We start from the raw sequence: 23,518 nt of genomic DNA, 5'->3' as shown, positions 1-23,518 counted from the left end.
CAAAGACAGACCTTTCTAAAACTGTTCAGCAATCACAGACCTGGTTCATCCTTCTTTTAGCTCTTCATAGTGTGGTATCTAATATGCTGGGAAATTAAAAACGTTCAGTGGAACTCATCAAGCTATCCAACCTTTTAAAGCTAAAACCAGGGAAATCACTCATTCAATTTGCATAAGGAAACATTCTCCCATTATAATCTATGCACCCTGCAGCTGCATCCCCTGAAGTGTCCTTTACTTAGGTTGCACTGAATTCACTCTTCTTAATCCTGACGATACATGGATTTTGTGATCAGATGTGTGCTTCTTTGATTTAACAACAAACTACTTGAGCCCCAAAAAACACGTTCACCATTTCTCAACTGCCCTTTTGCATTTTAAATGCAAAGACTACACCAGATCAATGTTTTAATTATGAACATATACAGGCAAGTTTTCACAGCTGTAGGTAAAAGGACACCCAGCCATCGTTTTCCGATGCCCCACTCCTCCCCCCGCACAAAATTCAAGAAGGGCCTGAAGAATGGTAGTGGGGACGAGGAGGGTGAGGTTCCTGGTGGGACATTCCAAATAGCTGATGCTTGTCCAGCTCTGGTTAGGTTGGGCCTTCTAACAGTGAATTGCACCCATAGAGCGTATAAATTGAGTGGCAGGCCTGGTAAGCTGTTTTAATGGCACCAGCAGCGTGTTTACAACTCTAAATAATTGACGCTCAGAAGACTGCTCAAAAATAACCTATCCGGCACTAGAGTGCAATGTCTGATAAGGACTGATTAAAGCAAGCTCAAAGAGTACCCATGAGGAGGCGTTTTGGGCAGGAATGGCCATACAGATTAGCATGGCCACGGGCAGTCAATGGGTGGGCTCATAACCAAACACCTATCCAAAGTGTGTGTCTCCTCCTCTATTCTTCTGTGCCTCTCCTCGTATGCCATTCCTCCCTATCTGTACTCTATTGCAATAGTTTAGGCTTATAATAGCCCAAACTAAAAAGGATATTGCAAGTCACCTTGGCATTCCGTGACCTTATTAAAGAGCTTTGCATTTGGCCATGTTCCTCTATTTGGTCACAAAACTCCTTGGTGACGTCCTTATAATGGACGTTGGGGGTACATTATCCCATACATAATATGACAGCATGCAATATCCATATAAAAGTCTGGAAATAATTTTATTACATGTCAGTTGTGATGTCACAACTGACCTGCAATAAACAAAATGACATCACAGCTGCTCCATAATCAGTTATTATGCTTCAGTTACGACATCACAATACCTGCTGCTTGAGCCAGCAAAGGTCAGAATTCCAGCTATCACTGCAGTTAATTGAAGCTGTTACAAGCGTTCCAAATTCGTTGCTTGTTAGATAGTTTTCTGTGACACTTTACAGCGATTAATTGCCAAGGATCCGTTTATGGTAGAATGTTTAATTGGTGCAATGCTGAAGCTTAAAACAAGTGAGCAAGAAGCTGCATGCTAATACTGATCTTAAAAGTACAAAATGTAAATATTTTTCTGCAACACATTAAATGCCGCATATTTAGCTTTTTAAAATCCAAACAGATTCTACATTGATTACACGGATCAGCAAACAGAAGACCTCTTCCATCAGATTAGGCAAGAGGGTAGGTATTAAAACGGGCATGACAGAGTGCCATGTGCAAGTAATAAAATACCCCCTACCATATGTACACATTCATATTTAAATCCAAGCAACATAAGTAGAGTACTCCAGAGACAGCCCCAGCAACTCTGATGGTCCTACACGTATTATTTTTCTCCTGGTACTTCTGGCAAAAAGAAACCTGTATTAGGCCAATCTCAGGGAGCTAGAAGGGCAGTACCCATACTATAGGTAAACTCACCCAGCTGGACAATACAGAGGGCTTTGAAAGAGTGGGCAGGGATGTCAATTTTGGGACGGGGGTGGTGGGTTGCACCTGCAACCCCCGAGGTCTCCCTTGCTACTGCTAAAAGCAAATTGAAGCTCCTGGACTGTGGCAGTGCCATGTGGCTCTTTGTTTCTAGAGTGGCTGGCTTTCTTGTACAGGCTTCTTAAAAATAAAAATAACGGGGTCTAGAAATTGTTACACTTCAAGCAATGACCCTAAATAAGAAAGGATAGGAATAACAAATAATGTGTCTTTCTGGAATTCTATACAATAATTGCTAGACTAATTAAACGTTTATTTCAGGCACGCTTCAGGGGGGTGAGTCACTGATTTAGGGCCTCATCACAAGTCAGTTGGTAATACAGCCAGCGCAATTAGCGCTACTGCTACTCAGTCGGGCGCTATTAGCGCTGGATCACGAGTAGCGGTTGGGCTTTTATTGCTCATTCCCTATTCGTTCCATTGGAACCAATGGGGTTGGGGGCACCATTACCGTTGACTGTAATTGAGCTGGTGGTAATAGCACTGAAAACAGCCAAAAATGGCCAGTAAGGGGACATTTTTACCTCCAGCTTTTCACTGGAAGTAAAACTCCAACTTATCGCCCAGCTCATAACAGGGACAGCGCTTAAATGTGGCCCTAATACCGTTAGCGTTGCAATTAAGGGCTACTGCCCAAATCGTGATGAGGTCGTTAGTCTGTTGCTAAACGCCTCAAATTCACAATGCAGACAAAAACCTCCAAAAAGCATTTAGAGTAGAATAAGTATCCATTTCGGACTATGGGTCCGATTCACAGAGCATTTTGTTACGGAATTGTGCCATTATAAAACGTTTCTGTGAATCAAGCCCTATTTATTTTGCTTTTCGCAAGTTGCAGTTTTAGCATGTTTTTTTCTGCCATTGTCTCTGTTACGATGATCACAAGACATTCCATCTCTGTGTCATCGGTCACTTAAAATCCTTGTGACTAAATGCTTGTGTACAGTGTAGAAACGTTTGACCATAGCACATAAAGTGGACCTTGATTTAATTGTGCCACAATTAATGCTTTGTTGTAATGTGTCCCTTTCCCATCTCCATTGCATACTGTTCTAGACGTTTGTTTGCTTGTAGGGGGTAACGACTGCCCAGAATACGGGATGCTGTGTGAGTGCGCTGCATTCCCTGCGCTACTCTAAATTCTTTAATACACAGTTATGAACCCTCCCAATGGAATGTATTTGGCCAACCTCTGAAGCCTGAAAAGTAAATCCACGTAGGCTTGACATGTGGCCAAGTTTGCACCAGACCTGCAGATGAACTGGCTTTCTGTTAAACCTCAATTACCAGTTTAAATGGTATCCAACACAAAGTGTAATTTGCTTCCTGACTTTGAGAACATTCAGACATGCAATTGCTCATTTTACTATAGCCAGTAAGCTAGCTATAGCCGGTAAGATAACTCAGGGGGTCGAGAGCTAGGTACTGCGATGTGTGTGTGATCTGCAGTTTGCAGGTTCGATTCCTGGCAAGGCCAACTCAGCCTTTCATCCTTCTGAGGTTGATAAATGAGTACCAACACAGGTTGGGTGATATTGTCACGTGGCATGCGACAGCAGCGTTGAGCCGTCACACCCAGTTTACATGAAGTGCGTGGTCCCGCACTAGAGAGTGCGCGCCGGGAGCCTGCCAAAGTAGCACCCGAATCATTGCATCCCATTCAGGGAAATGGGTGGGCAAGGCCTGCATATCGGGAGCCCTGGGCTATGTACAACCCAACACTGGCGGCGAGGATGCAGCTGGGCAAGGGGGAAAGAGTTCTGATGCGTGCTGGCATAACACGCAGCAGCGGTGACCCTTTCTGATGCAATACAATCAAGGTAAGAAGCTAACCACCATTTTGTGATTCCAACGGTAGTGGCGCCTCACATGAAGTGCTTGTGCGTTGTGTGGTCAATTTTTTTAACTTTCATACCGTGCCCACAGGGCAAGGAACTGTCGGTAAGACCACAAGGGCCTAGTTTAAAAAAACATTTCTTTTTACTGAATTGGAGGGACTAAACCCACCCTCTCCTTACTGCAAGATGGTGGCCCCAACAGGAGCATTGTCTTTGCGCCACAGCAGCCATTTAGAAGGCCGTTGGTCCCAAGGTGTGTCATCACATGCAAGTAGCGGCCTCCACACATACTGGAGGTGCCTGTGCGACCAGTCACACACGGGGACACACTACCACACACAGCCATGTGTGACTAGGAATATCAGCAAGCAGGAAGACATGATCCTACAGCAGGACCCCCACGGGTGAGAAGACCCCCACGTCAACAAGGCACTCTGGCCCCGATGCCTGAATTCGATACATCAGGGAACCCATGCAGTCTGGGGCCAACTGGATACTATGGATAGAAAAGTTGGACATGTATTTTAGAGCCACCAGCGAGTCCGATGATGAGGCAAAAATTGACACCCTCATCTATTCCGCAGGCTCGGAGGTGCACAACATTTTCAAGACCCTCACCCCTTTACTTTACTTTTACTTTATTACATTCATATAGTGCAACCATAAACCCATAGGTGTGAGGGCGCAGACAAGACATAAAAGGTCAAGCATACTAGTAGATCCGGAAGTAGACGGAAAGATTAAGGATTGTGTACTACTACTTGAAAAGGAAGGGTTTTTAGGTCCTTTTTGAAGTTGCTCAGGGTTACAGAGTATCTCAACTGCAGTGGTAGAGTGTTCCAGATAACTGGTGCCACAAAGGCGAAGGCACCCCATTGGCCTTTTTTGGTTTTGACTTTGAGCTGGTGGAGCAGGTTTTGATTGTTGGCACAAAGATTTCTGCGATTGGGTTTTATTCCTATGTATCTTTGAAGGTAAGAGGGCATAGTGCCCTTGAGACATTTAAAAGTGATAACCATGAGTCTGAAGGTAACCCCAGCGGACAACTCGTATCAGGCGGCAAAGGACTGTCTTAAAGAGCACTTCCTACCGCTGCAAAACCAGGACTATGAGGTTTGTCATGTGCGCTGCCAAACAGAAAGAGGAAGAATCCCTAGACAACTTTTATGGCAGGCTCAGGCATTTGGCGGCCACGTGTGCGTGGGAGAAGGAGGAAGGCATGGTCAGGAACCAACTGATATAAGTGTGTGCCTCAGGACAACTGCACCGCCAGGTACGGCGCGAGCCAGGACTCACGTTGGCCTGCATCCTAGAGATGGGCAGATCATATGAACTAGCAGAAATGCGTGCCACCAAAATGGACGCTGCTATCCGGTCGCTCAAACTGGATGAGGTCTGCGCTGTAGGGCAGCAACAAGGCACCAGGTAAGGAAAGCCTCAAGGGAACGCTCGAAGATGAGACCCCGACACCCTGCACGTCGCCCTGCCCTAAATGTGGCTCCAACCTTCCACATAAAGGGGACTGCCCAGCTAATGGGAGGGTATGTGGCTGAGGCGGAGTGGTGGGTCATTTTGCGAGAATGAGCAAAGCCCCCACTCCAGTGACCATTTCCAGAAGGCCAAGCAAGACGCTGAATGAGACTGAGGCGACAGAGCAAGTAGCAGTAGTAGAACAAGAGGCAGGAGCAATCGGAAGAGGAGGAGGAATAAATCTTCTTAATCTCCAGCATTGAGTCTCTTAAAACCAAAAAGGGGAGACAGCCCATATGCACTGTATCCGTGGAGGGAGCAAAGACACCTGTATTGAAGCACGGGCCAAGAGATTCAAGTTTGGTGGAAACCAACCAATACTTCTCAAAAGGTGTGTTTGTCACAAAGGAAAAGAAATCAAAGCTACATTTTTTGTCACAGACATTAGTAGTCACTTGTTACTGAGATGTGCGGCAGCGGAGGCCCTAGGGATTGTTAACTTTGTCTATGGAGTATACGCTGAAGACATTAATGAGGTAAAAGAGAAGTTCAAAAGAAGTGTTTGAGGGTGTCGGCAAGCTGTGAGGTGAACCCAACAAGTTGCACAATGATGAATCAGTCTGCCCGACTGTGCTGATGCATCGCCGGATACCCTTCCACCTCAGAGAGCAGGTAGAATTGGAACTACAAAACCTAGTGAAGCTAGACATCATTTGAGAGAGTGGGGGGGCGTGGCTAACCGCCATGTAAGCAAGTCGCACTCCAGGCAGCTCTGCTTGATGCGACAACCATATTGCTGAAAAACCATTGCTTAGCACTGCTAAAATTTTAGAGGAACGACACAAACACGGTCGAGTACCCCAGGCACCATCACCTGATGTTTGGAGTAGCTGCGGGCTCTGGAAAATGGCACCCGCCTTGTGAATTGTGGCATCGCCCGGCCCTGCACCCAAGCCCTGATACGGCGCAAACCCAGTGGATCTGCGGCCGCTTGGGAGACCCAGGAGGAGAAATGCAAGTGCAGGGTGGAGCCTGCACCGCTGGCTGCGAGGCGGAGAGATCTGCTGAGGAGCGCCGAAGAGATCTGACACCAGGTGCCCCGGAGTCCCGATCGGGGACTGCTGCCGGGCGGCCCGGGAGGAGACCAGCACGCCGCTCCCGGATTCTGCAAAGAGGGGAGGCGCGCAGCCCATGTGTGGCTCCCAGCTGCCTTGGAGGAAGGTGCATCCGTAGCACACCCCTGGAGGGGAGACGTGCATGAGCGCCCCCCGAGCCCATAACACAGCCAACGGCCGGATTGCGGCGGAGCAACCCGGAGGGGCCAGGTAAGGAGCAGCTGAGGTGGGAGCGCCGAAAAGTTTGCAGCAGCCGCGATTCTAAAATGTGAGTGATCCCCCCCCCCCCAGCACCCTTCTGGACCCCCGCTTGCAACACAATTAACCCACCATCTTACGCTGGGACAGGCCTGGAAAGGCATAAAACAAGATCACACGGCAAAGAGCGCCCCACACTGGGCACCGGAGTAGGCCCCCTGCACAGAGCCTCAACACACAGGGCTACTAGCACCCTGCCTGGCGGTGCTGGACATGGTCAACGACCCACAACAACAATATCCCCTGGCTCCCTCACACGAAGGAACTCCCGATATGTGGGCCTTTATCCAGACGAGCCTGGTGGAGTTCCCCCACGAGCACAACAAGAAGTGAGTGAGCTCTGTGGCACCGGAGAGAGCCCAGACATCTAACTCATGCTTGGCGGAAGAATAGCTTGAGACACTCACCGCCAGCGAGCACCATCAGGGGTGCGCAGCAACCGCGCCTCCCATAAAGCACGACACCGCAGCCACCTCCGGGACAACTGGGTTGGGAGCTGGCAGGCAAACCAGCCCTCGAGGTGATGACCACTAAAGGGGCGAGGAGTAAGCAGAAGCAGACCACCATGGAAACCTATACTACAAGTGGTGCAACTAGGTCGGATGCCAGTACCGCCGACACCGAAGCGGCGCGCAATGAGCCCCCTGAACCAGCAAACTCACAGCTCTTGGAAGCCATCAGGGTACTCCAGAGAACAATGAAAAGCAAAATTGATGCGGTTGCAAACGACCTAAATTTGCTACGGCAAGATGTACGCTCAATTGCGAACAGAACTGACACGCTGGAAATCCAAGTGCGCGAGAACTCTGAAGCAAAAGCCCAACTTCTGAAAGACGTTGATGCCCTCGAGCAGAAGGTCAAGGACCTAGAGGATAGAGCCGACGAGGCGGAAGGGCGGGCGCGCCGCAATAACATTACATTACTAGGCCTGCCAGAGGGTATTGAAGGGAACGACCCCCACCAATTATAATGAGGACCTCCTGCGGCAAGAAATAGGAGCCAGCAAATTAACCCAAGGATTCACCATCGAGAGAGCTCACCGGTCCCTTAACAAGTGGCCACCACCAGGGGCCCCACCCAGGCCAATAATTGCCAAAGTGCTAAACTACAGAGATAGGGTGCCAATCCTCGCTTTCTCGAGATCAGGCGGCTGCATACAGAGGGACTCCGTAAAGGTCGCCATCTACCCAGACTACACCTTCCAGGTTCAAATGAGCAGGGCTCAATTCATCCACACTAAAGCGAGACTGAAAAACGCAGGAATACACTACATTGCTTCTCTACCCAGCTAGACTGAAAATACTGCATAATAACAAAGCTCACCTATTCGAACGCCAGCGGAAGCCAGCGAGAGGATGGACAGCGAACAGATCCCTGACGTTGAGGCAAAGCAGCGTAAACCACGGCAAACCCCACACTAAGGGGAGGACCCCATACAATCGCTGAACAGGGCACCCACAGCACAGCGTGCCACTTCCATAAGCAGCAATATTGATCTAGGACGAGCCGCCCAGGAGACGAACAGCCACACAAGCGATAGCAACTGAAGGGGACTCACTTCTTCCCCCAGAAGTAGTTTGGGTATATTTAACCGCCCGTAGGGCACCAAGAGACCTATAGGTCAAATGGAGCGGTAAAGGGATAGTCAGAACGGGGGGAACCTCGCTAGACTTGTTTGGTTACAGGGGTGTTTAAGATAATGGGAACCCCAAAGTTGGGATTGCAGTTGGGGTTTTATATGAAGGGAAACCAAGACAGCCCAGGGCACCGAAATCCATCAGAAATGACTACTGCATCGTCACGAGCGCCACCCATAGACTCTCGACCTCACCACACGTATGGCTGAAAGAAATCAGGATCATGTCGTGGAACGTCAGGGGAATGAAAAGCTACGTCAAGCAGCACCGGATCCACACATTTGAGGCGTAGCAAGGTGGGAATCGCCCTCCTGCAGTAGACTCATCTGAACGCACAAAAGTTAGCGGCGCTAGCCAAAGTTTGGAGAAGAACAGTGATAGGCACCACGTACGCTAGAGGAGTCCTAATCTGGATAGCTCCAACCATCCCCATCAAACTACTGCACACTAAAACAGATGACAAAGGTAGAATGGCCCCGATACATGGCACCATAGAGGGAAAGGAACTATGCCTAATTAACACCTACGCCCTAAACCACGACGCTACAGTCTTTTTCTGCTCAATGTACACCAGACTAGCCCCATACAGAGACAGCATATTAGTCTGGGGGGGAGGAGGGGGCGACCACAATTGTACCCTCAACCCACGCATCGACAGATCAGGTAGCAAACATGCCCGCCCCTCCCCTCCCGCCAAAATACTCCTAGCACTAATGCAACAATTCGCACTAAAAGACCTTTGGAGAGAACAGCACCCCGAGGGAAGAGTGTACTCCTACTACTCTCTCCCACACGCGGTACACACCAGAATAGACTGCATATTTGTGAGTGAGGAACACCAAGCCTCGTTCGGTGACACTCAATATCAGGCCTGAGTGCTGTCAGATCACTCCCCACTTACAACCACTTGGTCTGTGCTGCCTCCAAGACCCCCGGCACCCACGTGGAGGCTCAGAAGCGAGGCCCTTCAGGACAGGGCCTTCTGTGAACAAATCAGAAAATCTACGATGAACTATTGGCAAATAAACAAAAACAGCGTCCAACACATCTGCACAGCATGGGAGGCATACAACGTGGTAATGAGAGGCGAAATGATAGCAGCCACGGGTGGGGCCCTGAAGGCTGTGATGTCCTCCCTGGAGAAGGCCGAAGGAGAGTTAAGGGAACTCGAAGCCAAGGCCATCTCAGACCCAGCCCACATAAAAAGGGTGGTTGAACTCAAACACACCTGTTTGGAGCACTGGGAAAAAATAGGGAAACTCAGTTACGCAAAACACATTGAAAGGAACCATGTCCTAGGGGATAAGACTGGGAAGCTGTTAGCGTGGCTCTATAAACGGGAAGCCCCCCCATCTGCCAAATCCACGCAGTGGACGGCATAGTGGCACATACGCAGGCTGAAATCAACCTGGCATTCACCGGGTTTTATCAAGCCCTCTACACCGACCCCCCCTTCACCTACGGATATCAAAATAGACGACGTCCTAGACCTCATCAGGCTGCCCAAGCTAGATGAGCAAACGGCAGAGGCCCTGGATGAGCCCATCACTCCTGAGGAGGTCATGGCCACCATTAGAACACTGCCCTCCGGGAAAGCACCCGGACCTGATGGGCTCCCAGGATAGTTCTATAAAACTTATGAGGACACACTAGCCCCACTACTAGCCCAAGTATACAACGAAGCATACGAAATAGGCACCCTCCCTGACACCACGAGAGAAGCCTTAATCATCCCACTATTAAAGCCCGGCAAAGACTGCGTAGAGTGTGGCTCTTACAGACCCCTTTCCCTGTTAAAGGTAGACAGCAAGATCATGACGGCACTGCTGGCGAGAAGGCTGTGGAAAGCTATCCCTCTCCTAATACACAATGACCAGACGGGGTATGTGCCAGGGCGATCCATCACTGAAAACCTACGCAAGCTACACCACGTCATATTCAGCACCAATGGAAGCCCCCGGAAATACGCAGTGGTGTCTTTAGACACCACCAAAGCATTTGATTTGGTTCGCTGGAACTGGCTGTATGCCACTATAACCAAGATGGGCATCGGGCCAGCCTTCCTAAAGTGGACTAAACTTACATACACAAACCCCACCGCTAGGGTACGCACTAGCAACATCTATTCTGATAAATTGAAGCTCAACCGGGGCACTCGGCAGGGAGGCCCACTCTACCCCATGCTGTACATCATAGCCATTGAACCAGTAGCAGCATACCTAAGGCAGGAGTATGGAGATGGGGGCATAGAAATAAATGGAGTGACACACCTGGTCTCTATGTACGCGGACGACATGCTCCTTTACCTAAACGACCCGGAGCACATCCTACCATTCATATTAGAGACCCTAGAGGGGTTCCACAGGTACACAGGGATACAAATTAACCAGGACAAATCTTGTCTCTATCCACTGGCAGCCCTACGCGAGGCTAGTGCCAAAGGTCTCCCTGTCCTGGCCTTCAAGTGGGAGATTACCTCCTTTAAAATACCTGGGCATCACAATCCATCGAGACCCCAAGACAGAACACTCCCTGAACACTGAAAGAGCAAAAGACTGTCTAGAGAAATCAATGGACTTTTGGGGCAAGCTACCACTCTCAGTCGCGGGTAGAGCTGGGCTGCTCAAGATGGTAGCTCTCCCACGATTGTTACACTACTTCCCAATGTCCCATACAACATTCCCCCGCAATTCTTCAAGGATCTCAACAAACTCTACGGAAGATTTCTATGGCAGGGCGGGAGACACAGAGTCGCTCTAGAAACACTATAGAGACCCTACGACAAAGGAGGCCTGAAAATCCCCAACTTCGAACGTACTACCTAGCAGGCCAACTGAAACACGTAATACAATGGATGGCGGACGAGCCTTCAACCGACACCCGACTCCTGCAGCCTGCCTTCCTCCAAGCTCTACTCAGAGACTTACTCTGGTGTACACCAATTCCAAAGCAACACAACACATACCTAACTAACCTAGGGACCCAGATTTGGAAACGAGCCTGCAGGGCCGCAAAATTAAACGACCCATACCCCCACAAATCCCAATAGCCGCAATCATTACAGCCAGACCATCTGGTCTGACAGAGATAAGGAACATATGGGAGCCCTGCGGCGTTGCTACCATTGGCGACCTAGTGGACGGCCAAGGCATCCTCACATTTACCAAACTGCAAGAGACATCTGGACTACCAACAGGGCAGTTCCTCCTACACGGTGCAGTGGTAAAAAAGCTCACATGTCGATGGCCCGGAGCGGAGTACCTAGAAACTGGGCATGAAGCCATAGAAGGCATGCTGAACGCCGCCGAGGGAGGACACTCAACTTCCAGACTTTACGAGGCGCTGCTGGACTGCACATCCTGTCAGGATCTCAAGAGCAAAGCAAAATGGGAACAAGAGCTAGGCCACCAGTTTGAAGACAAAAGAATGGTAAACTATACTGCACTACCATAAGAAAATATCTAGAAATGCCCGTCTGCAACGTATACAGTTTTACATCGTCAATAGAGCCTATCTTACACCCGAAGTCATCTCCAAATTTAAAGGGGCGAGGACCACAGAATGCCCTAAATGTAACAAACCCAGTGTAGGGATGACCCACATGTTCTGGGGTTGCCGAATGGTGCACTGCTTCTGGACACAAATAGGGGCCAAGGTGGCCAGCGCAGACATCACATTGGACGTGCAGTCACTGAAAGCGTGCATCCTAGGCAGATGCAGAAAGAATTACATTTTTTTTTTTAAAACCCTAGACAAAGCTCAAAGACTTGATGTACATCCTAGCGAAAAGACGCATCGCCATGGGGTGGAAAAGCCCCAAAAACCCTAGCGTGACTCTGTGGTGGGAAGTCCTACGTAAATGGTCAGCGGCAGAAACTGGGGCTTGGGAGAATGCTCAACGGGAGCAGAAATTGGACATCAGCGAGGATCTACAAAAATGGGTGGCGCTCACGGTGACATTGTTCCACCCACGAGAAGTAGTCTCCTCTGACGACAGCACAAGCAGCTCATGAAGACACGCAGGAGCAGGCGGAATAATATCCTTTGGGGCACGGTCTTGGGAAAGTTGGTGGAGGGGGAGGAGAGGGAGGGTATTTGAAACCCTTCAAATTGTTGGACAGTGATATAATGTTTGTATTGTTCAAGAAAACTAATAAAATAGATTTTTTTAAAATCATTGAGAGAGTGGAGGGACCTACTCCAAGGGTCTCCCCAATCATCGTTGCACACAAACCAAAGCAACTGGAGTCAGTGCGGATATGTGTAGACATGAGACTTCCGAATCAGGCTATCAGGAAGGAAAGACACATAACCCTGACTCTGGATGTTGTGGTGGGTGAACTGCAAGGGGCTGAGTCTTTTCAAAATGAGATCTTAGGTCCGGGTACTACCAACTGGAGCTGCACCCGGACTCGTGCTACATCACCACTTTCACGACTCACTAGGGCCTCTACCAGTACAAACCCCTCAACTTTGGGATATCTTCTGTGGCGGAAGTATTCCAAAACGTGATACGAGGGGCTCTGGTCGGACTAGAGGTAGTCATAAATCTGAGTGATGACATCTTAGTGTATGCTACGTCCGAAGCAGAACATATGGGACGACTTGAGAGGACACTGGAGAGGATTCAGCTCCTCTGGCTCACCCTACACTGTGAAGTGCGAATACCCGAAAAACAGCATAGAATTCTTCGGGTTCGTATTTCATGAAAATAGCATATGCCCGATCCGCAAAAGGTTCAGGACATTCAGGAGGCAAGTCCACCAGGGAATGTGTCATAAATTAGGAGCTTCCTAGGGATGGTGACGAAATGCGGTCGTTTCATCCCGAACTTGCCGACCATCTATGAGCCACTGAAGAGTTCTCACGAGGAAGGACAAGGTATGGGAATGTACCGCAAAAGAACAAGATGCCTTCAAAGCCATCAAACAGTCGCGTACTGGTGAGGAATCCATGGCCTTCTTTGACCCACAAAAGGAGTCCGAGATCATGGTAGACGCAAGCCCTGGACAGGGGGCGGTCCCGTTGCAGCAAGACGCGCAAGGGCAGATGAGACCGGTGGCGTACGCCAGCAAAGCACTAACAAATACAGAACAAAGCTACTCCCAAATCGAAAGGGAAGCACTGGCAGTCTAATGGGGATGCCGGCACTCGCATCTACATCCTAGGCAAGCCAGTAACTGTGGTGAACAACCACAAACCGCTACTGCCAATTATGGCTGGATCCTCGTACAAACCACCCCCGAGGATTAAACGTTGGATGCTCACATTGGAGTATGGTGTAAATCTGACATACAGGCCTAGGTCTCACAATACAGCAGACTACCTCTCGCGACACCCAATGGGCAAGGTGGATGAAGAGGATAACAAACTACTCACGATTGAGGAACATGTGCAGATAGTGGTGGCAGCCACCAAGCCAGTGGCGCTATCCATTCAAGAGGTGGCAGACGCAAACTGTGACACGCGCTTCGACGTGGTAAAGGTGGCTATGACCAACAGGGACTGGAAAACAATTCTGTCCAACCCACAAAGCCAAAGAGTGCAGCAGGACCTGGAACAGCTATGGCGGGTGTGACACAAACTGTCGTCAACCGAAGCGGGACTCCTCTTATAAGGAAGCAAGCTGGCGATTCCACAAATTTTTGTAGAAAGATCAATTGAACTAGCGCACTGTGGCCTTCAATGAACATCCAAAACCAAACCAAGGCTACGTCTGAAGGTATGGTTCCTCAACCTTGAGACAAAAGTGGACGAATTTGTTGCGAACTGCATCTGGTGTCAAGCGGCGGCCCGGCCAACTAAGAACCCAGGATAGAATCAATGCCCCGCACCGACTGGTCTTAGATTTTGGGTCCACTGGCTGTGGGATCACTTTCTAGTGTTGATAGACCAATGGTCACTATACCCAGAAGTTGAGCTAGTTGACTCCACAGCCTTTGAACAGGTCGCACAGGTCATGGAGAAAATGTCTGCAACCCACAGGTTACCCCAGAGTCATATGATATGACATATATAGAGCAGCGTGCCTATACACACACACACGTGTTTCAAGGCGCGACAAGGCAAGGGAGGACTGGAAAATGATCTTACTAGGCCAAGTGACATTGAGATTGCGTAAGTGCAGGGGAGAGGGAAATGGAAAAGTGCCAGGGGAAGGGGAGGAGGAGCAAGTGCTAGACATACGATTAAGACATAAAAAGAAAAACAAGTACGGCCAGAAGGTGACAGCGCAGGGGTTAAGTGCAGACAACAAGTGTTAGAAGTGCAGGCAGGTAGACTGTAGGGTTGCAGATACAGCCCCAAGTTCAGGGTTGCCAGGAGGCAGTGCAGGTGTGCAAGTGGGGGGGGGCAGGGACCTGGGCCCATGGTTGAGAGGGTAGTCAGGTAACCAGTGCAGTAGCAGACAGGAGATTAGCAGGGGTAAGGAAGAGAGAAGGCGGAAGCAAAGAGGAAGGTTTTGAGCTGCTTACGGAACCGGAGATGGTTCTGCTCATCAAGTTTAAGAGAGGCTGTTCCATAGGGAGGCGCAGCAGAAGAGAGATCTGCCCCCAACTCGTTGGTTCGAAAAGCGACTGACCCTCAGTGAGTTGGAGGAGCGAAGAGCTCGAGTAGGAAGATACTTCCGAAGAGAAAGCTGGAGATATTTTGGTCCCAGGTCCCAAAAGGCCTTGTGGACAATGCAAAGGGTCTTGAACTTGATCCTTGCAGCCACTGGGAGCCAATAGAGAGATTTCAGTGCTGGAGAGATACGATCCCTGGGCTTGAGGCCAAGGACAAGTCTTGCAGTCCTGTTCTGGATGAGTTCCAGAGGACTGAGAGTAAAAGGCAGGCAGATTTAAAAAGAGGCTGTTACAGTAGTCAACTGATACAGAAAAAAAATAGTACTGCTACTGGTAAAGGCTCATCCTGATTTTGTCATTGAGTAAAGCAAGACATATCAAGGAACCTTTGCTAATTTTACTAATGGAGTGTATCCGAAAGAGAATGGCCCATGAAAATGTCTAGAAGGAAAACCCACATACACACAAGGGGCTGTGGATAGAATTAGCTTGTATTAAAACAAACACTTAGATATATGTACAAAACATTTTTTTTAAATTGTAAACAAAAACAAATAATATTTTAAACAAACCAATGTAACTTAAACATGAGTGTTTTGAGGGGAATTCAGAATCAAACATATAGCAAAATAAAACAAATAGGTGTTTTAAACGTTGCAGGGGGTAGAACGGTGGAAACTCCACCTAATGCGCAACTTCGCTGGGGATAGAACGGTGGAAACTCCACCTAATGCGTATAAATCAAATATACAGTATTAGTCACTGAACCACAAAAAGTTGGTTCATTAGTCCCCCTTGCTTGAAAAGGAAGTTTCAGCGGCAATAGCGTCCATCTTGTAGTCAAATCAAAGGGACGTGGTAGCCGCCTTCTTCAGGGCGATTAAGTGACCCCTGTAATGGAGAGACCAAGAGAGACAGAAAAAGGAATGAGTCAGTTGTCCTCTTGGTTGAGTAGTGTTTCCCTACTGGACTTTTCTGGGTGAATTAGTAAAGAAGGAGTAAATCAAACGTTGGGAGGATTAATTACATATTGGACAGTGGTTCAAATGAGAGTGGGGGCTTGAGAAAAACAGAGTAGACTGCATCCTTGCTCCCATCTATGGTAACCTGTGGTGGGCATATGAAATAAATGTCTCGCCACAGAATCCTTGTAGGAACACTCTTGATCATGCAGGCTCCCCGGACTGGAAACTGCAGGTTGCAGGACTGTTTGCTACTTTTCAAAAGGGGACAATATCGTCCACCCTAGGCTGAGGTGCGCAAATCTCGCTCCAGGAATAAATGGAAACCCTCTGTGGATAGAAGAGTAACAGGGTTATGAATGTGTGATGAGATCTCTATATTCGAGTTCATACATCACGGGGAGCCAGTGCCTTGTGCCAATTGTCTGAACGGACTCCAGACATTGCAACATGGGGCTACTGGCAAGTTAGCCAGTTGTAGGCTTTGTACATTATAAATTATACATCAAAATAAGGTGTTGTCTGTGAGGAGAATAACTGAAAGCTGGAGATCTGTTGATTGAATCCCGAGTGCTCCTCTGTGCTTAAGAATCAGAAATGGGACTCGACTCGTGTTCCAACGTGGGAACCACGCCGTGTGAGTCTAGTAAAGGGGAGAAAAGAAAAAAAAATTGCCATGTAGAAGTACTGTATGGCAAATCAGATTTCTCTGTGCATAAAAACTCCAGTAGGGAGTCCTGATCGTGTGGATAATATTTCAGGAGTATTGCTCTCTTTGAGAGACGTTGTTTGTGCCCTCGTACTCCTAGTTACCTGTGGTCGGATTTTGCCGTGTGTAAGTCTCCCTTTTCTTGTGGGGCCCGTCTGTGATCCTTAATCCCCAGGGGGAAAGAGTAAGGCCTACGTTCGAAACCCGATGCGTGGAGCCGTGTGTTCGGCATCTTCATTGCTTTCAGGTTGCTGCTGCAGTGAAAAAAAAAAAAGAAGAGAGAGCCCGGAGGCGGAGGGGGTGTGTGTATCCCTCAGCCAATCAGGATGTTAGGAATTCTGAGTTCCGATTGGCTGTGACGTCTGTTGTCCGGAAGCAAACGCTGCTGTCGGTACAGGTTTCCCGGTATGCTTGCAACACTCTGGATGTTCTTAGTCATACATCAACGGAAGTTTATGTAATGTCATGCAGAGGTAATGTCCAGTATGGTTCATAATGGTCGCGCAGCTTCCTATTCGAGCAGTGTGTGTAGCGCGGCCAGGCAGGCCCCTTGGGGGTGTGTGTCGTGTGTCCTCCAATCATGCTCCTGAAGGTATCAGGTCATGATTGGTTAGGTTGGTGTAGCCCCCAAGCTCAGTCTGCAAAGTGGAGGCCCAGGTGTTGAAAGTGTACACGCTCGTCATGCTCACTGCAGGATTATTCACATGTGTGCGCCTCTTTGTCCTTACACTGATTTTCCCTAGTGTCGAGTTGATATATAGGATCCTAGATTGGTTGAAGGATGTCACAGAGCAATGGGGGTCTCTTGCAGTTCAATTAATCTGCATGAATCATGATCAATTGATCCTTCATTAAATACCACCTAGCTGGGGGGGGGTGTGGGGGGGGTTTCGGACTAGAGGGTGGATGCTTTTATGATATAGTCTTACTTGTCATCCTAGATGGATTTGATGACCGTCACAATACTTGTGAATGATTTTTTTAATTTGAAAATAATGTTGGCCATGAGTGATTACACATGTAATTTGGTCATCTCCTGCAGCTCGTGTTTTGGGTGTAAGAAGCGAGTCGCGACATGTAAATCGAGCTCTTTTTAATGATCTCGCCACCAGTTTTTTAGGGTAGCCTCTTTGTCACTGTCACTTAAAAGGCTGGCGTCATGGTAGAAGTCGTCTAAAGAGGTGCAATTTCTGCGAGTTCTTAAAAATTGCCTGTATGGTAGGTTCTCTTTAATATGTTGGGGGTGATCACTTTCAAAGTGTAGCAAGGTATTGTGGTCTGTGGTTTTGCGAAAGGTAGTACACACTAGTTTACCCTGATCATGTTCAATTCGCAGATCCAGGAAATGGATGGATGAATTGCTATATTCAAACGTAAATGGAATATCTAGACTGCATGTATTGAGCCATGCGCAGAACTCTAGTAGTGCCTCCTCTGTGCCTTCCCATAGGCATATCACGTCATCTATATACCAACGCCATTGTTTGATGTTATCTCTCCATCTATTAACTTGATGGAGGACAAATTTTTGTTCAAAGTTGGCGATAAATAGAATTGCGACTTGGGGCGAATGTTGCCCCCATAGCGGTTCCTTTCGTCTGTAGGTAAAACTGTTGGTTAAACTCAAAGAAGTTCTTGCATAGGGCCAATGTCATAACTTCAATAATTAATTCTGGTGGGGTTTTCGCTGCAATCAGATATTCATACACACAGTCAACTGCTGCTTGTTGGGGAATGCTTGTGTGTAGAGCCCTGTTGTCTAGAGTGACCAATAGCTGTTTTTGTTGGTCGAAATCTAAGTTTTCAAACAACTGAATGGTATGCATGGTATCCCCGATATATGATTCTGTGGTGCTGCTGATGGGTTTTAAAAAAATAATCAACCAATTTACATAAAGGTTCTAGTATCGACCCGCAGTCGGACACAATTGGTCTTCCCGGGGGGGGGGTTGGTAGGATCTTAGGTAAAGCGTATAGACAGGGAGTTCTGCCTTGTGTTGTCTGGAGAAATTCAGATTCTTTCTCTGATATCCAGTCCCTTTCTAATGCAAATGAGACCATAGCTTCAATTTATGTTTTTAAATCGTTGGTAGGGTCTTTAAGTAATTTATAACTTTCTGAGTCATTCAGGAGTTCCATTACCATGCGGTAATACTGTTCCGATTTCATAATCACAATCCCGCCCCCCTTGTCTGCGGGTTTTATGATAAGCTCAGGTCTCTTAGATAGTTCAGAGAGAGCTTCTCTTTCTAATCGGGTGATGTTTTGGTGTCTGTTGGGGGGACCATTCCTCTTACTCATTACTCTGAGGTCTCGCAGGACACATCTCAAATGTCAGGAGGTCATCGGGGATTTGATTATCAGAAGGCGTGAAAGTGGGTTTTGGATGGAGACCGGTATCATGAGTAGTTGTTATGTCTTCATGTTCTTGAAAGAATGAGCGTAGTCTCACGGTACGTAGGAACCGTCGTATTTCCATCTCAATATTGTACCAATCTTGGTTACCAGTTGGTACAAATGATAAACCCTTAGAGAGTACTGAGATTTGTGTGGCTGTGAGATGAATCTTTGTCAAATTAAAGATAGGTACTTCTTGGTCTGGCTCTGGATCTATCTCCTCCGGCGTCTCGGTCGTCTGCGTTGGCTTTGGAAACCGGGATTCCATGGTAGGGGGCCCCATCCTCCGCCTATCCCTCCTCGTCCTAAAAAAGGTTGCGTAGGAGGTGGTGGATAATTCTGTGGTTGTGGTTGGCCAAACTGGTTATGTTGAAAAGGGTTGTAACCCCAATTGGAGTTACGGCTTGATGAACTGCTGCTTGATCCTGAAAAGGTCACACCCCTCCTCCTTAATCTCTGCTGCCCAGACTGATTTGTTTCCGGTCTGTTTAATATTCCTCAGTTGAATAAGGGTACACTAAATTCTATTTTGAATTCTTTGATATCTTTCTGTAATTTATTGGTTTTCCTTGCCAAAGTGTTTGTTTTAAAGAGGGCAAACTGTTTATTGATTGCCTCTATTTGATTTTTGGCATCAGTAATGAGTGCGTTTGTACATTTCCTCTCTTCATCATCCAGGGTCTTTTGAAGTTCTGAACTAATCCTCTGTGCAGTTGTAACTGTGAGGACCATAAGGTCCCTACTGCATTTTGTAGCAATATAACTGAAGTTTGTGGTGTATTGTTTGTCTTCTAAAAAAAGACAAGGTTCATTTTGAACGATTAGACCAGTGGGAATGATACTGGCTCTTAGATATTCTTTAAGAAAATGTCTGTGTAATTCCGTCCGGAAGACCTTAAGTTATAAGAGATTGTCTCCCGTGTCTGTTGAGGAAGCAGGTGCGTTTGGTGCCGAGGGATCAAAAAAGCAAGGTCCTGAAAGTAAATCTAATGTCTGCTCCTCAGTATAAGTTAGAGTGGCATTTTCTGCCATAGTTTATATGCAACCAATATGTTACAGTAGTTAAGCCTACAAGGAACCAGAGGTCTGGAGTCTGGAGACAGTGAGCTTCTGGGGAAAGGGGAGGAAAGGAAGAATACCTCTGAGGAGGTGCAGTTGGTAGTTTGACTTCTTGGGAGACGTCGGAAATGTGGAGGATAGTGTGGAGTCGAAGATAACCCTGAGGTTCTTAGACTCACAGGTGGGAGCAGGAGAGGGGACAAGGGAGGCCGGCCAGAGAGGCGGGAAAGAGGGGTGCAAGTGTGCCGATGAGGAGATATCTCAGTCTTACTGGCATTCAGGCAGAGATCATTGGCTGTGCACCAATTCTCGATTGCAAGCAGACAATCAGGGATGAGAGAAGGAGAAAAGGCGGCAAAGGGGAGCCTGAAAGCGAGCTGGGTGTCATCCCCATAGCACTAGTAGTTGGAGCAGAGGGCAGCAATACGGTGGGCCAGAGGTGCCAAGTATTGGTTGAACAACCAGGGAGAAAGGTTAGACCCCTGGGGAACATCACAGGTGGAGACAGATATACAGGAGAGGAAGGACCCTAGCTGGACCTGTGAGGGTCGGTCAGAGAGGAAAGAAGTCAGCCAGGCCAGAGCCTCATCAGTAACACCCAGGTTATGACGGAGCCAGTTGAGCTGGATGGCATGTTTGACCGTGTCAAAGGCAGAAGAGAGATCAAGTAGGATGAGGACAGGGCAGATTAGTCAAGTTTAAAGAGCAGGTCTTCATGCATGCTCAGGAGAGCGGTTTCCGTGCCTCTGGCTGCTCTGAAGCCAGACTGATGGTCGTGGAGACAACCAACAGATTCAGTATGAAGATTAAGTTGGGAGATGGACAGCTTTTCCAGGATTTTGCCCAGGAAAGGAGTGATAGAGATTAGGCAAGCGATAATTAGCTGAAAGGGAGGGGGGTCCGCTGAGGGTTATTTGAGAAGAGGGTGCACAAGAGTGCTTCAGGGGGGAGATATGCAGAGTGTTTCGTAGAATTTCTGGAACAATGTGGAATCACCCACCGGAAAGTTAAGCCAGCCTGGCCTCAAGCCAATGAAGAAGCCAAGTGCTTTATGAGAACATTGAATAAAGTGTTCCAGAACGCACAGGGCAACGCACTGAAGAGTACACTATATCAGTTCCTGCAAGAGTATCGATCCATGCCCCACACGAGTGGCACCAGCAGGGGCACTTTTCCAGAGGTGCCCGAGAGGCCTCATTCCCGAAATGCATGGCCTGCCCCACCGACGAAGAAAGAGCAATGGAAGATCGGAGAATCCACAATGAAAAAGGAGAACCTACGAAGGCACCTCAGACCACCAGACTTAGCCGTAGCAGATACAGTACTAGTAAGAAACCGACGTCCAGCTACCGTACTAGTAAGAAATCGATGTCGAGAAGGAAAATTAGCGCTCACCTACGAGCCCTGTCTCATGGACATCGTCCAGGTCGAAGGATCGATGCTGACTGCAACAGACCAGAGAGGGACGGTGACCTGAAAATCCAGCTTCTTCCGAAAGGTGGGAGAAAATGAAGAAACCGGAGACCGGGACAACAAGACATTCTCGATCACAACCTCAGGAGGTGATGCAGAACCAGGGGACACGTGGGCGAGTGAGAGGCCAACCTCAGCCCGGGTAAGTGATCACGCCACAGGAGAGGCAAGCAAAAGCAGATATAGCCCAGACGTGAAAATCGGATGCGCCCCGCACGATTCAAGGACTACATCAAGGGAGATTAGCCACAGACCAAAGGGCAGCAAGCAGTAAACCCCTCAGGACATGGGAAAGGGGGCGAGTAAAGAGATGGTTGGGACTAAGCCAGCAGAGGTTGCCCATATTGGGCCTGGGCCAGTTGGTACGTTACCATGTTTACAATGTGTAATAGTCATGTTAAAATGTTATAAGACGGAAAAAAGATATTTCAATTGTTCCTTATGAAAAAGGAGGAAGGTGATGTGGTCATGTGGCGTGCGCACGCAATTTAAATAAAGTGGGCGGTCCTGCACAAGTGAGTGCACGACGGGAGCCCGACGAAGCAGCACGCGTGTCCGTGCGTTCCTTTCAGGGACATGGTGGGCAAGGCCTACATGACAGGAGCCTCGGGCTATGTACAACCCAACAGTATGTATATTTGTTCTATATGAAGTGCTTAAGCGCTCTACAATAACATCATTATAATTTAGCCTTGGACATCTGCTTTCAGTCACAGGAATTTGGCAAGATGGGCCTATACACACTGATATTTATGATACATATGGTGATCCATTCATATGAAATGTGTATCACATTAGTGATATTGTAACCATATTTTTCATAATGTACTTATTTTTTTATTTATTTTATTTTATTACATTTGTTATACGCCCAGACCCGGAGGTATCACGGCGTAGTTACAGACAATGGGATAATGCAATCTTAGAATGAGCATAGAGGTGTACAGGTATAGGAACAATGTTATGTGATGCCACTTCCTGGTTTGTTAAGGGGTGCAAGGTCGGGTTCCATCACTTCCCGTGATGTCACTTCGGGTGGGGGTCAAAGGTCTTATGATGTTACTACCACTAATCCTGGCATTTTGGTGAAATGACGTCCATGAGAGTGGGCCTCAACTGGGACGCAGAGGTGGTATTTCAACGAGCACAAACACGAAGTGATTGTTCTTTGCAGAATTGTCCAATATGCTGCGTCTAATTACTATTTTTTATTAAAAGTGCATACAACCAGCTTTTGTTTATATTGTACGGATGGTACAATATTGGGGCGGGGTTGGGATGATGCAGGTTTCACAGGTGACGCTATTTTAGGGCTGTCAACCTGTCAAGTTTTAGGCGTGTCCTCCTGACAGTGGAACCTCAGAACATCAAATGATTCGCTACTGGTGGGATGAGAGGCAAACCTTCCAAAATAGTATGAGCTGTGCAATTTAGGATTACTGCATGTAGGTTAGGTATTGTTGTGGTGGTGCTCCACCCCTTGGCTATCCATTTCTGCCTTTATCGACTCAATAGAATATTCTGCTCCGTCTCACCATGCACCAAGGGACTCACCGCCGCCAGTGCCTGCAGGTCCGCCAGACTCTTCACATCCCGGGGGTACAGGGCTGAGGCCACCCCCAGGCTGCAGCGGAGAGCGTTCTCCCCAATGCAGGTTACGACTCCCCGGAATATCCGGTGGACTAGTTAGCCAGTGCACCTCCGAGCTGGGGAATGACCTTCCACCCAACTCCTCGGCAGCCTCCCTCCCGGATCTATACCCCAGGCCATCGAAGCCGTCCGGCCGCAGCGGCTGCATTAAGAAGCCGGATGGGTAGTGCTGAATGAAGAGCCGGGGCACCAAGAGTACTAACACAGCTGCACTCTGACACTGACAAGACCGCCATCGAAACAGAGAAAGGACGTCGCGGGTTGAGCTTATACATCAGACCTTCTACAGCAGTCAGACTGTTCAGCGGCCATGTTAGAACGATGGTTAGCGCTCAATGGATTGTAGATCAACACAGCTTGACTAGAGTTGTTAAAGCAGAGCAAGCAGCATGTTTCTTTATATGGAAAACGTTCACAGCTGGAAAACTATTCCTTTTCTTATAAACATTCCCC

The 23,518-nt window shown here is 48.1% G+C and overlaps 1 protein-coding gene across 1 annotated transcript in view; it reads right to left on the bottom strand.

Annotated features, from left to right (window-relative positions):
• The window catches only part of SLC25A46 (solute carrier family 25 member 46), a 410,387-nt gene extending 387,091 nt beyond the window's left edge, over positions 1-23,296 (bottom strand). Inside the window, exon 1 of the mRNA XM_069625486.1 lies at positions 22,970-23,296. Within this exon, the coding sequence (XP_069481587.1) occupies positions 22,970-23,213 (244 nt within the window). The 5' untranslated portion in view covers positions 23,214-23,296. The remainder of the gene's footprint in view (positions 1-22,969) is intronic.
• Positions 23,297-23,518: the final 222 nt, after the last annotated feature.

Source organism: Ambystoma mexicanum, chromosome 6p (assembly GCF_040938575.1).
Source record: "Ambystoma mexicanum isolate Mex_15411 chromosome 6p, UKY_AmexF1_1, whole genome shotgun sequence".
Taxonomy (NCBI): Eukaryota; Metazoa; Chordata; class Amphibia; order Caudata; family Ambystomatidae; genus Ambystoma; species Ambystoma mexicanum.
This window is presented reverse-complemented; position numbering and strand designations above follow the sequence as displayed.